Source organism: Amblyomma maculatum, chromosome 4 (assembly GCF_055883805.1).
Source record: "Amblyomma maculatum isolate TAMU_Amacu chromosome 4, ASM5588380v1, whole genome shotgun sequence".
Taxonomy (NCBI): domain Eukaryota; kingdom Metazoa; phylum Arthropoda; class Arachnida; order Ixodida; family Ixodidae; genus Amblyomma; species Amblyomma maculatum.
The window spans coordinates 134,181,744-134,194,768 of NC_139347.1; the positions used below are offsets into that span (position 1 = coordinate 134,181,744).

Sequence of the window (13,025 nt, forward strand, 5' to 3'; positions counted from 1 at the left end):
TGGTTACGTTAGTTGGTAGTACTTCAAGCTGTTAACGCAAACGAGCAACGGGATGCTTTTATTGTACTTATATAATCACAAAATAATATTAATGTTTTAATATAAGAAGTATGTCAGCAAATGTAGCTTATGTTTTCAGATATATTACTGATATTACCACATTGAACATTGCAGTGGTGGTGCCATCTGGATTCCGCCTAGGAAAGCGTGAAATTGTCGAGCGAAAGCAAGTGAATGGTGGCGGAGGAAAATCTCGCGTAGCTGCCTCGGCGTTCGTGTGTCGTTTTCTGCTTAGTTCTGACGCCAGCTCCAGCGTTACTTTGACGCTTCGACCGCCCCACATCGAGCCACTGTGCGCAAGTGTGAAATTCAGCTCTAGGCCTCGGATTACGTGCTGCCAGCGAGGGAGGCATTCGCCGCGGACGCTTTCGAAGGGGCCCTGCTCGTCCGTCGTCGCCCAAAATGTTGAACTAAGCCGAGATACGGATAGCTCCGGACGTGCGGGAAGATGCCATTTCTCGGGACCAGTTCTGCTTTCCAGCAGGATGTCGGTAAGTCGGCACTTCAAATGCTTTGACTGCGCAAGTTTTTCTGCGCCTTCTCGAACAGGACGGGTTCTGTATCGCTTCATTGGCTTGTAATCGCCGTAGGCCTGATGGAAACCAGCTTTATTTTCGTGCACTAAATATTATTCGTGGGTGCTCGCCTACTTTGGCTGAGTGTACTGGGCGATAAACAGCTTGCATAGTGCAGCGGCGACTCGCTAGCCATTGCTGGGTCAATTATCTTCCCGTCCAAGTTTGCCCCGTGCGTCACGCAGTAGTACAGGTCATACAACCTTGTTTCGTTTTTTTGTGACGTAGTTGCCAAACTTGAAAATCCATTAGTTACGCTGAGTTCCAAGGACCAGTTAGTGCAATGCACTTTTTGGTTTCTTTTAGTGCTGTGCAACATATAGTTGCCAGTTTCCAATGCTAGCTGGCAACAGCATAAGAGACATCAAGCTTGTGACCGCCCGAAGGCGTCAACGTCTCGTGACGAGCGTGTCATTGCTTTCAGTTTATTCCGTATTATGACGAAATCTTGGTCTGTTGCTACAGCCGGGCTCATAGCTACTTAACAGCGCGGCGTTTAGCCTGCAGTTTTTAGAAGTTCTGGTTTACTTGCGTCTATTTTTTAATTGTCCATTCATTCTTTCACGCCTAACTGGATTAAATGTCCCAATGAAGGGTATACATGTTGCATGGTTTTGATGTTTGCATTTTGCCGATTGGTAGAAGAAAACGAGTATATTTTCTTCAGTTTGGCATATTCGTTCGTACACCGCGCCGAATCAGCCTATCCAGGTTGTCTTGGTGTTGCAGCCCTTAACTACAGTGGAGATGATCAGCGCAGACCTTTGTTCTGTGCGTTGCATCTCCTTGTCTTTATCCAGGGTCAGAAAGTCACCACTACTGTTTGCAGAGGTCGCTAGCCTTGATGAGTCAGCTGAAGCTGTGCCCCGCAACCCTTTTTTCATGTCAGTAATCTAGCATGTCTTGGAGTTAGGCGTGTTTTTGACGTGTAAAGCTCATTCCTTGAATAAAATTGGAGCTTATTTGTTGTCAGGACCATGTACAATGGTACGTTGCAGCGTTTGCTTAGCGCCTGGTTTGATGCCAATCCTGTAGGTGAATGACAGGCAGGCTGTGCAGCTGATAGTGATAAACATGTCATTACACATTGTGTTCAAACTGTGTTGCACCAAGAGTTCATGGGCTGTGGGCATTGTTCAGCTTGTATGAATGTTTACCAATACGGCCATTGAAGCACGACGGACGACCTACGGACGTTCGACGGAAATCCGTTTATGTTCGACATACGTATACCGCGGACATCCGTCGGACTATCGTCCTACTTGTGACTCCGGATCGCGTCCCACGGACCTCCGATGGACACCCGGAGGCGGATATTCGGAATTTCCCCGAAACTTGCTCACAGGGCCCGCTATTGGTGTTTTTTTAAAAAACTTGCCAGTAACATTCGTGCAAAGCTCAGCAGGAATGTGCCATGGAAATTTCAGTCGTTTACTAGTGCTCAATTCATTTGTCGGGGAAGAGTAAAGCAGACTACGGAATATGCAACAGGTGTTCCTGTTGTCTGTTTTACTTTCATTAACACAACAAAACACTGAACAGTAGTGTGCAATTCAAACTTCCGTCCCAGAGCTTTACACAAACACAATCTCAGAAAACATGCAATGTGCATAAACATCCCTGCATGCGTGGTTGTAAAAACAGCATTTTTGATTATTTTAAGTTTTATTGTAAAAGTAGCGTAAACAGTCTTCACAAAAAATATTCATGTTAAAACTCTATGCCAAAATAGGCAGAATGAAGTGGTAAAAAATCAGGCTAACTGGAGTACTGAAAAATAACCTTGGCTGGGACAGCTCTTCTTCTGAGGAGGTGGTGGAGGAAAAGGTATTTATTGAAACCTAATATTTGGGAACTGGTGAGGGGATGATAGTCCTCTGCAGGCAGCCTCCTCAGGCTGGGGTGCCGGGAGCCGCTACTATCCTGTGTACTTGCTCGATGGCCCGTTGTTGGTTTTGCAGGCCTAAGCTGGACAGAGCAGGCTGGGTTCCTGCAAAAGAAGGGAGAATGAAATTCAAGTTATCTGTGCTGAACTTTGATTAGATCCAAGAGCAACTGCCAGTTTCCCTCAATTGCTTTTTCCCAATGGCATTGCACGTGTGCATCTTCATTCAGAAAGGTCATATAACTGCAGTAAAACCTATGCAGAATGCCAAAAGATACATACGTAGTTGGACCAGAACCTGGCATTCAGTATTTTAATGTTTTCAATGCAGTCTCTTTCAACATGCCACTCTGACCAAACAGCATTTTTTAAATATTTGCTGAGTGGCCAAGGCATGGAGTGCACATGCAGAGGAAATAAGCATAATTGATGCCGTATATTAACATAAAGCAGAGCCACAGCATTGCAGTATTACGCAGGTATGCATTGGTGACAGAGGACTGCAGTTCAAGTGGCTTAACAGGCAGATTTCTAAAGTCATTGTTACAGCTCTAAAAAGAAGTTATCAATAATGTCATTTAAAATTGTCATCTTTTTATTCTGTAAACTATGCAACGTTTTGCTGGTTTTTATGCACAGTTCCTGAAGACACTCTCGGCGCATGTCAGGGGCATATCGGCATCAACATCTAGGCTAGCAGGAAAGCGTCTCCTTAGAGCAGCTGGGAGGAAGTAACTTATGTTAGTGTAACTGATTAACTCTTTTGTTACTGTGAGAAAAACTGCAGTTTTTCATAGGCCTCTGAAGAGACTTTTTTGCCAGTACAAATATTAGTGCAGCACACGTTGCAGCATACAAAATTGCACATAATGGAATGTTCTTCCCAAAAACATAAGTTACAAAGCAAAATATTTATTAGGGAACACACATAAAATCTGAAAATTGCCACTTTCTTGGCAAGTTGATAAAAATAAGAGAAAAGGCATGATATTTACAGACACATTATTAACAACGAAAATTTAATATATACATTTTGAAGACCAATGACCCGGGAGCACTTTGTAAAAAAAGGCTATTTGTACAGCGCCATTCTTCAGCTAAAAAAAAAAAACTACAAGCGGAAACAGTCTCATTTCTCGTGCAATGCAGAGAAGCAGTTTCTATTTTTCGTGACGCACGAAACCGAAACTGCTGCAAACTGGCTGTAAAGGCTGGGTATGCATGTTGGACATGCGGCTGATCTTCAGGAATGCATTTTCACGAAATAAAACCACCCGGACTCAAGAGTCAAAGCTCGCGCCATTTTCGGATAATTATCATCACTCAACACCGTCAGATAACAAAGCCATCAGTATGATTCAGTATTTGACTTGCTGGAAGTCTTTTGATCACAAAAATGTAATGTTAAGCTGCATTATTACGAGTGGTAGTGTTTTTTTTTCAAGTGCGGCCGCCATGCCCACTTTCGCGATAACACATACACATTAGTTCTCAAAAAGGTCCATAAAAAAAAATCAGAACGTCACCAGAGCAGGAAAACTTAAACTGGTTCTACAAGTGCAGTGCCTAGACTGACCACTGGCTGGGTTAGGTACACGAGAAACGAATTTAACATGTCGAAATCTGCGGTTTAAATCATTGATCACCGGAGATAGATTTGAGTAGGCATGGTAACAAAAAAGTTAATGAGCAAGCCGCAGCACCAGAATAAAGAAGAGACTAACATGTGGCTAAAGCCCAATGTGGAGGCATGGAACGCTGCAGTAATTGTGCAGTTCTCATGCTTCTAACAGAGTTAAAAGGAAAGTTATTTGTTTGCCCACAGTGCTATATACATTACAGTGGCAAGGCTTACAGTTACACAAACACAAAAAGAAGGCTGACAGCCATAATCTCCTTATATATCACCGAGAGTATGCAGTATGGAATGTCAGATAATTACTGAAATATGGTTGCATAATTTTGGCAACCAGCTATGTGTGCATGCCATGGATTTCTTAACTCATCACAAGTTAGTAAAAAAAAAAATTGTGGTCTGTATGGATGCTGCTATTTGTTCGCAAGAAACACTGTAAAAGCAGGGGCAGATTTGGGGAAGGGGAGGGGAGGGGGGGGGGGGTAGTGGCTGCCCCTGTCCAAGGATGACCCTAAATTTGGTCTTAAGTACAAGCTACCTCTTGGGTAAGAGATTAGTAATAAGTGTATAAAAGACATAAGTGTTGTGACTCAGCCATAGCTATAAAAGTGGCATTTACATTGGAGTATTGCCTTAAGGCAGTGCCCTGGGCATTACAAATGCAAAAGTTAGTGTCTGCGGGGCCTCAATTGAACAAAGAAAAAGTGTGTGTGTGTAAGGGGGGGGGGGGGGGGGGGCAGGCAATATAAAGGTACCTCAACAGATAGTATTACATTTTTTTTTGTTATATCAAGCCTCAGTTAGCATTAAAGATATACAGTTTTGTGAAAGATTTGGAAGCCGCTTGCTGCTTTCTCGCAGGATTGGACAAAAGAGCTTACCATCTTCAAATGAAAATTATTAAAAGAATTCAGACACATCACGTAAAGGTACTATGTTTCTAAGTGATTGGTACTAAGTAATATCGGATATGGCTTCTCACTTTAAAAGGCAAAGCAGTGGCCTGCACTTACAAGTCTGTTTTTTTAACCTGTGCAGACGAGATAGCTTTAGGTGCAATCAGTGCATCAGAGTTGAAGACTGAGTAGTGGCAGCAAGTGCGAACCCGCGGCAACTTGAGGCCAGCATTTGCGCCGTTTTGTGCGGTCAAGTGGCGTTCCTCTTTCCTACCACCCCATTTTATTTCAACTGCCAGTTTACGTCTTCCTTCAGCTGTTGCTTTACAGATGGCCGCAAAGGAAATAGCTGTGCATTTTGATGGGAGGGTGGAGCCAAGAACGGATGTTGTTTCCGCACTTGGCAATGCTGAAGCCGGAAGTGGGGTGGGGACCGGGAAGCTGAGCGCAGGAACTGCCTCCATGCCCCACATTTCCTGCTCCTTGTTTTGTTTTACCGTGAGTCACCCTTTGTGTGTTTCTGCACTCTGTTGCACACAGCCTTGGCTCACACACTTGCAGTGAAAATCTACCAGCATTAATTACTCAGTGCTGTTGAATTGAGCGAGGGATGCTGGCCTCTTGCAGTTTGACAGTTGCATTGTTTTTTTGGGTGATTTCCTGCTTACATTGCTCTTTGGGCACCAACACTTGAAAGAGTTTCTATAGTTATGCATTTCCTGTGTCAGATGGCCAACTTGTTAGCTCATGCTGTCACTGGAGTGGCAAATGGAAGATGGGCTTGGTTTTTGCAAACTTGCAGAACCCATGTGGCTGTTGTGTGTAAGAATGCATTCTTTAATTATCTGTATACATCACGGTGTCTATGTGTTAAGTTGTGCACCTGCACCAAATTGACATATATAATTGTGCAGAGTCCGGCTCCTTTAAACTCCTGTTGTTCATTTGTACATTTCACTTATCACAGGTGTTTACTATTAAAACAAGGACTGTGTTGGCTGGAATCGGCATGCTCTGATCCATGCTTTATTAGCCTCCGTGAATTTCAAAGGAATCCGCTGGTGCAGAGTTATCTGACTGCGACTTTTGTCCTGCTTGCTTCTCCTTTTCTCATTGCACACAACTGTTGAGTGGGTTTGTCGTTACCCATAGAAATCACTGGAACATTGCTCTGCTATCAGTTCCCTAAGATAAGCAGTGGTCATTAACCTATATCACAGGGCTTATCAGCAAATGAGATGCATGACAAGCTTGCAAATGTCCATCTGAAATGGCCGCGATTGTGCCTTCGTGCTGCCATATTTCGTCGTTCAGGGTGTACCACATATATGTATCGTCTTGGAATTGGATGTAAATTTTTTTCTCAGCTGAGGGAGGAAGGACATGCAGGAAAAATAGGTATTGTGAAGAATTAGTCCAGAGAATTTGCACTGTCTTCTTGGAAGCTCGTTGCCAGACTGTACGAGAAAACTGCTACTGTTGGTGAAGCATTGTTGGACCTGTAAGTAAACTTTATTGCGTGAAACTGTAGATTCTCATCTACTTTTGGTGGAGATAAAGGTCTTACGCGATTGCGTACTGGAAGTTGTGCGATTCCTATTCCTGTTTGTTCTTTGCTTACTCCTCAAGGCAGATGCTTCAGGTCAGTTTACTCTGTATAAGAATCTTTTGAAAAGCTTGTCTTGCTTTATAGTCAGGTTTGAGAAAGGCCAAATGAAATTGGTTCCTTTGTTGAATGTGTTGGAAACTAAACCTTGTAGAGAAACCTGCTTGGGGGCAGAATCAAACTGTTTCTCTGAGCAGTGCATAAAAGCATTTTTTTTTTTGAGAAGGTTAGAATTGTGCCGCTGCTTGTCACAGCAGACTGTCAGCTTTTTTCTGGCTGTTCTCCTCATGCTGATGGTTGGGTGTATCTTTAATCCGACCTAGAAAGGGCCAGTCATTTTCATATCATTGTTTGTCTGAGGAATTCGTATCAAGTGGTATCAGCAGGTCTAAAAGGCTCATGACCTTTCAGACCTGTTGCCTGACCAGTAAACATTTTTGCCAGCACTGCTTATTGCACTCTCATGGACTCATTGGACCCTTATGGAGAGTGCAGTGATTCTGAAAAAAAAAAAAAAAAAAAAAAAAAAAAAAGTTATTAAAATTTGTTTCCTTTTTATAACGCCTATAGACGTTTGCCTTTTATTGCAACCTCTCTTTTCCCGTTTTTATAATCAGAAAGCACTTGTTCAGCCGTCGTAACCCCTGTCAGGAAAATTGTCTTACGCCTCAGCCTAGTTGCCGTAGCAACAGTTTTTCTGCCCTGCGTGACTGGCATTTAGGGAAAAAAACAAAAACATCAGAGCGTAGTGGATTAGGAGTCAAGAATTTCTCAGCATCGAGTGCGAGGTGGTGTAGCTGTTCTAGTAGCCGATCATCCCACGTGTTAAACTGTAGCTAGTTTGAGACATGCTACTCGGTTGAACGTACATTTAACACCCCACCATTTTTTAAAACATAGACTGCTGAGTGTTCATCATATTTTGTTTGCGTAAGCCCTGCATCTCAGACGTTATAGTAACTGGTGTAGACAGATTTGAAAGAAATTGTCATTCATGGGTCTCTCCCACCCATGAATGACAATCAGTGGCTTGAGGTTGGGGAACTTCATTTTTTGTTTCATTTTTTTTCGCGTGCACCGAAAAAGTGAACTGGTGTGGGTATGTTCAGTGTTCTCTCACAGTACTCATTTCGCCTTCACAGCTACTCATTTCTCGAGTATGGCAGTAAAATTCATTGTTGGTTATTAAACTGTCTTCGGGGCCATGCATTGATGTTTTCATCTCTACCGATGGCCTGCCGTGTTGGATGCAAGCGCATGAGTGATGATGGTGGTGGCCCTATATGTGCAGAGAAGGCAACGAGCGAGCGAAACACGAGCGAGGACTGGGCCCTCATCCTGGACATCTGTGACCGGGTGGGCGCCGTGGCCGGGGGCCCCAAGGACTGCCTCCAGTGTATCATGCGTCGCATGAACCACACCATCCCGCAGGTGGCCCTGCAAGCACTCACGGTGGGTTGGAATAGTAGTACACGTGTGCATGACATGCTGTTTTCAATTTTATTTCTATTTATTTGCACATACTGTGAGCCAGTACATTTGCCCAAGCAGGAGGGCTGGTGTGACTAGCTCCTCCATGACATCTAGGGTAGGGGTTGATATGGCTCAGCGACAACTAGTGTGTGCGGTCGGAGGTGATGCTTTGCATGAATCATAAATGGCAGTGTAAACAAAATCGTAAAAAAAAAAAAAACCTACCAAATCCTAAATATGTCTGAAATTACTGAAGAACCACTTGACCCAGAAAGCATAAACGCATGTTGCAGAATTTAAAACCAATTTGTTTGTCTGTAAACAAAACAGTGCCTACAATTTCAAAATTTTGCCTATAGAGTCATGAGAAAACAGAAGAATGTATTACGGTGCAAGCTTTTAAATATATGTGAACTTAGTCTTCCATAGCAATGGCGTATGCACTTGCTTTCACCTGAGGCGTTCTGAATGGCTTCCACAGTCCTTTTTTGCAGCAAAAAATGGCTCTGCTCCGAGTACTAGGATGAGCGTGCATGCTTTTTACTTGAATATCGCTGGTGTTCAACTGTCGGGCCGTTGTTAGTCACGTTACCTGCTTTCTCCAGGCAGGTCATGCATGCATGCACCACCCTGTCTGCTCAGTGCATGTGCATTGTTTTGCCTGACAACCTTGCTACCAGCTGTGGAAAATGAAGGCTAGTGCAAGTGGAGGTCAGAGCTGGCTGGAATTCACCTTTGCACAAGGGCAGTACGCTGCGCATTCCTTTTGTGTAGTGGCCATAAGGCCCAGACACAGTGATGCACACCAGGAAGCAAGATTGGCCAGATTAAGTGTTTGCCTCGCTTCAAAGAAAGTTGGCCTGAGAGGTGCTCTCCGCACTTGTATGGAGTGATGACACAAGTGGTGTCATTTTCAGCTGCTAATATACTACTCGAGGCAAAAATGTTTGAAAACCCCTGATCTAGTATGTGCAAAAAGTCCTCTTACGCAATACGTTGTTCTGTCTCATTTAGCCACCCGGAAAAGAAATTCCCAGAAAGGAACAGCATGCATAAAGCAGATATGCATGTTCAGCCTTGTGCCTCTCTTGTATGGTGTTCCATATCTCTTTAAAACTCTGTGCACAACCTCACATTATCATCATCAGCTGGATTTAATCTATTGCAGAACAGAGGCATCTCCTCATCTATTTGCAGCCAGCTGTACTATCCTGCCGTGGCCATAGCCACCCTGTCTGAGCTGACCCACAAATTTAGCGTTTGGTCGCTTTCCTTCTGTTGGAATCAGCTTGCTATGAGCTGCACAGTACACTAGGGGGTGCTATTAGATTGGCCTCAGCCCAGCACCAGACGTAATCCAGCTCATAAAAATTTGCTTCCTCTGTGTGGTTGTTAACATCTGTCAAGTCTCTTTTATTGTTGGGGTCTTTTTGCACATTTGTTTCGTTTTCTTCCCTGGGAGCTTTGGTGACTATCAGTGCAGCAACAAGTTCAACAGCTCAGGTTCTTTTTTACTGTTTTTTCCCTCGTGGCATGTGTGCAATGTCTCTACCCTAATCTCTGCAGTTGTTGGATGCTTGTGTCAAGAACTGTGGCAAGATCTTCCATCTGGAGGTGTGCTCTCGAGAGTTTGAGTCCGAGTGCAAGAAACTGCTTTCCAAGGTGTGTGTGCTCTGATAACCTTAAGCTGGCTTGCAAATTTAAGTGCCCACGTAAGGTAGGGCTGGGCTCAGTTGACTCTCCTGTTGTTGGTAATGCTGCAGTGTGTGGACTGTAATGCGTTTGAAGTGATTACTTCTAATGGGGGGGTAGTTTTTGTTTATTTACTGCTTCCATGTGGCTGTTTTTGAAAGCCCAGGTGTTCAGGCTAAGGCTCTCTGCTGCTTGGTGCTTGCTTGTTGTCAAAGTGCCTGTGTGACCAGGCAGAGAAGGTGACCCACCGTACGGCCACATTTTTGCCAGCTGTTATCGAATGGAGTGCAACTACCCTATTTACAAGGCCCCTCATGCCACGTGGGCCTTGCTCCTTCCCAAAACAGAACACAGCCAGTTTTCCCGATAATGTTTCGGTGGAGTGACATGAAAAACTGCATGTACTATTAACTCTTTCGTGGCTGTCAAAAAACAAGAGATTCTGTATGTTCTTTGGGGAAAAGCTTTTTTATAAATGTTATACTTAAGTGGACCTAGTGTAACATAGGCCAAACTGTAGCTGTTTAAGTACCCTTTTATCTATTTGAATGTTTGTTGCACGCAAATACATAGGTTGTAAACAAAAAATTTTTTGGGGAAAAAATTAAAAAAATGTTTATTACACATGGATATAAAAAATAAGAAACTTGTAAAAAATTTCAGAATATACAAAAAAAGTGGCACAGTATGCCTTTTCTTCCATATAAAAATATGGCTTGCGTATGTTCAGGTTTCTTTTCAGGGGTTGAGTCTTTCAGGGCAGTACAATAGATCAGACAACTTGGAAGGGTCCTGAAAAAAGAATTTTGTTATATGAAATAGTTTGCAATTCTGGTGTAACATGTGCTGAAATGCAGCCATTAAGATGGCCACCGAGATACACACAAATGTTTTTGGTTAACTTTATCCATGACATGAAGAAAAAATCACTGTAAAGTCGCTGAAATAAAACAACCTTGCAAGTAAAAAAGAATGCATGAATATCAAAAGAAAGCACCACAGTCAAACTAATTCATACTATACATCTAATTCATACTATACTATACATCTGAGGCATTATCGCTTCTTAGGTAACGGTAACTTGTCCAGTGCTTTAGTATTTTAGCATGGCATCTTTGTTTTTAATTATTTGGGGGGGGGGGGGGGATGCTGTTGAGTTTGAAATTGCATAATAATCATTTGTTATAAAATTTTGCCAAGTTTTCGAGATGCTCCCCTCTTGCATTACAGGCATGCAAAATGCTAGCAGTAATTTTTTCCTTCATACTTTTGTTGCTACTGATATGCATAACATAAATAGCATACTATACGTAAAAATTGTCCATGAGAGATTGAACAGGCATGTTTGGTTAACATTACTAACAGCAATGAAAAAAAAAAAAAAAATATATATATATATATATAATGCTGGAAGTTGTCAAGAAAATGCTTTTGAGCTTATGTTTCTGCAAAGAATTTAACCATACCAGGGGCCAGAGTTATAATAGTGTGGGTTGTTTTGATATTCTACTGGCTGCTGCATTGTTTGGAGCAACGCCTGGTATGCTTCTCCAGGCTAAACTGCCTTTTTCGCTCTGACATTGTGTTCATTGGAGACGTTTTGATTTAACACGCGGACCCAAAGTATTATGATGATGCCGTGGTGACTTAATGCTTGAATGAAGAGTCCTCGGTAGCATGTTGCATTCAGAAGCTCTAGCCTCTGGGCACTGCTGTGACGTGCCAGTTCCTTACTCAGGAGCCGTGCCTCTTCTTCTTCTTCCCAGGGCCACCCTCGAGTGGTGGAGAAGATGAAGGGCCTCCTCAAGAAGTGGGCCCAGGAGGACTTCAGCAAGGACCCTCAGCTCAGGTGGGGAAGATACTCTCCACCTGTTTTGGATAATATCTGCATAAATGCGAGGAAAAGGGAAGCAGTTGGCTTCATTCCCAGCTGGCACTATGAATGTAGTGAAGCCTTTCAGTTGTGTGTCATTCAAGGAGGAGGAAATGCTAAGTTCTTTCGTTTGCAACATGAAACATCAAGCATGTGACATCTTGCAGGCATTGACCTTCATTTGTTTTTTTCACATGTAGATGACAGTACACGTTCACTCATGTGCAGAACTTACCCATGAAAGTGTGGTGCAGGGCAGGTGAGATGAGACAGTAAAATCATTTCATGGGACAAGGTTCCGGGTCTTGCAAGAAATATTGGCTTCTAGGTAAAGGTAGACATGCTGCCTGAAGCGTGCTTCGAAATGAGAGCATGACTGTATGTGAGTGCCTTTAGTGCGTTATGTAAACAGATTTTAGTGTTAGTGATGCATTGCTCAGAGCCAACTTCTACACACCTTCTGAGTGACGAGGTTCTTTGCCGGGTCACCACTTGTGCCTGGCTGAGCTAGTGACAGTCTCCCTCTCTCTTTCCCTCTTGTCTCCACTTGCAGCCTCATTCCGTCTCTGTATTCCAAACTCAAAGGCGATGGCGTCGACTTCGGTGGTACCGAGGGAGGAGTGGTAAGTCCCAGCAGGGAAGTGCTGTTATGAGAATTAACATGAAGGTGATGGGAAAGGGGTGCTGTACAAAATTTCCACAAATGTTTGGATAGCTTTCTGTTGGCTGCATCATGGCAAAGTTGTGGATCATACTTGGAGTAACGGAATATACAAGTTGCTGAATAATTGCAATGCATTGCCGATTTGATCAGGTAATTAATATTGGTGTGGGGATACTGCTGGGGAATGTGGTTGCCGACATTGGCACCTTGTTCGGAGGGTACAGCTGGAAAAAGTTGAGAAAGTATTCGTGGACATTAAAATGTGTGCAGTGAAGACAATTCTTTTGAACTGTGTCATGCTGTGTCGTGAAATCTGTAGAATATGGAAAACGTCTCTTTTTCGCTGCTTGAAAAGCAGGTGTACCACATTCACCTGTTTCATGCAAGTGTTTGTAAAGCCCGACATGCAGCTGCTACCATCTTGTGGTGAGCCACCTAATGAGTCTGGAGATGGGCGGCCTGCACGTAACCGCAGTGGGTCTCGGAGGACGCACATCAGCGGTGTTCACTTTCACTGATGGGCAGAGAATTAACTGACCTGCCTATTCCAGGCATGGTGCTTTACTGCTTGGTTGGTTGGATTGAAAAACGTTGTGGGTGGCTAACTTTCCTTGTAGCACAAAAGAATCGCAGTGTAGCTGTGTAACACAAAAGAATCGCACGAG

At 43.4% G+C, this 13,025-nt stretch overlaps 1 protein-coding gene across 2 annotated transcripts in view; it reads left to right on the forward strand.

Annotated features, from left to right (window-relative positions):
- Positions 1–191: 191 nt before the first annotated feature.
- The window catches only part of Stam (signal transducing adaptor molecule), a 59,925-nt gene continuing 47,091 nt past the window's right edge, over positions 192–13,025 (forward strand). Inside the window, exons 1-5 of one of the 2 annotated variants that reach the window (XM_084602524.1) lie at positions 192–551; positions 7,950–8,110; positions 9,698–9,793; positions 11,590–11,672; positions 12,250–12,319. In XM_084602524.1, coding sequence (XP_084458650.1) covers positions 509–551; positions 7,950–8,110; positions 9,698–9,793; positions 11,590–11,672; positions 12,250–12,319 — 453 coding nt within the window. In that variant the 5' untranslated portion in view covers positions 192–508. Of the gene's footprint in view, positions 552–6,423; positions 6,554–7,949; positions 8,111–9,697; positions 9,794–11,589; positions 11,673–12,249; positions 12,320–13,025 lie in introns of those variants that run through there. The other variant, XM_084602525.1, reaches the window with a different exon arrangement.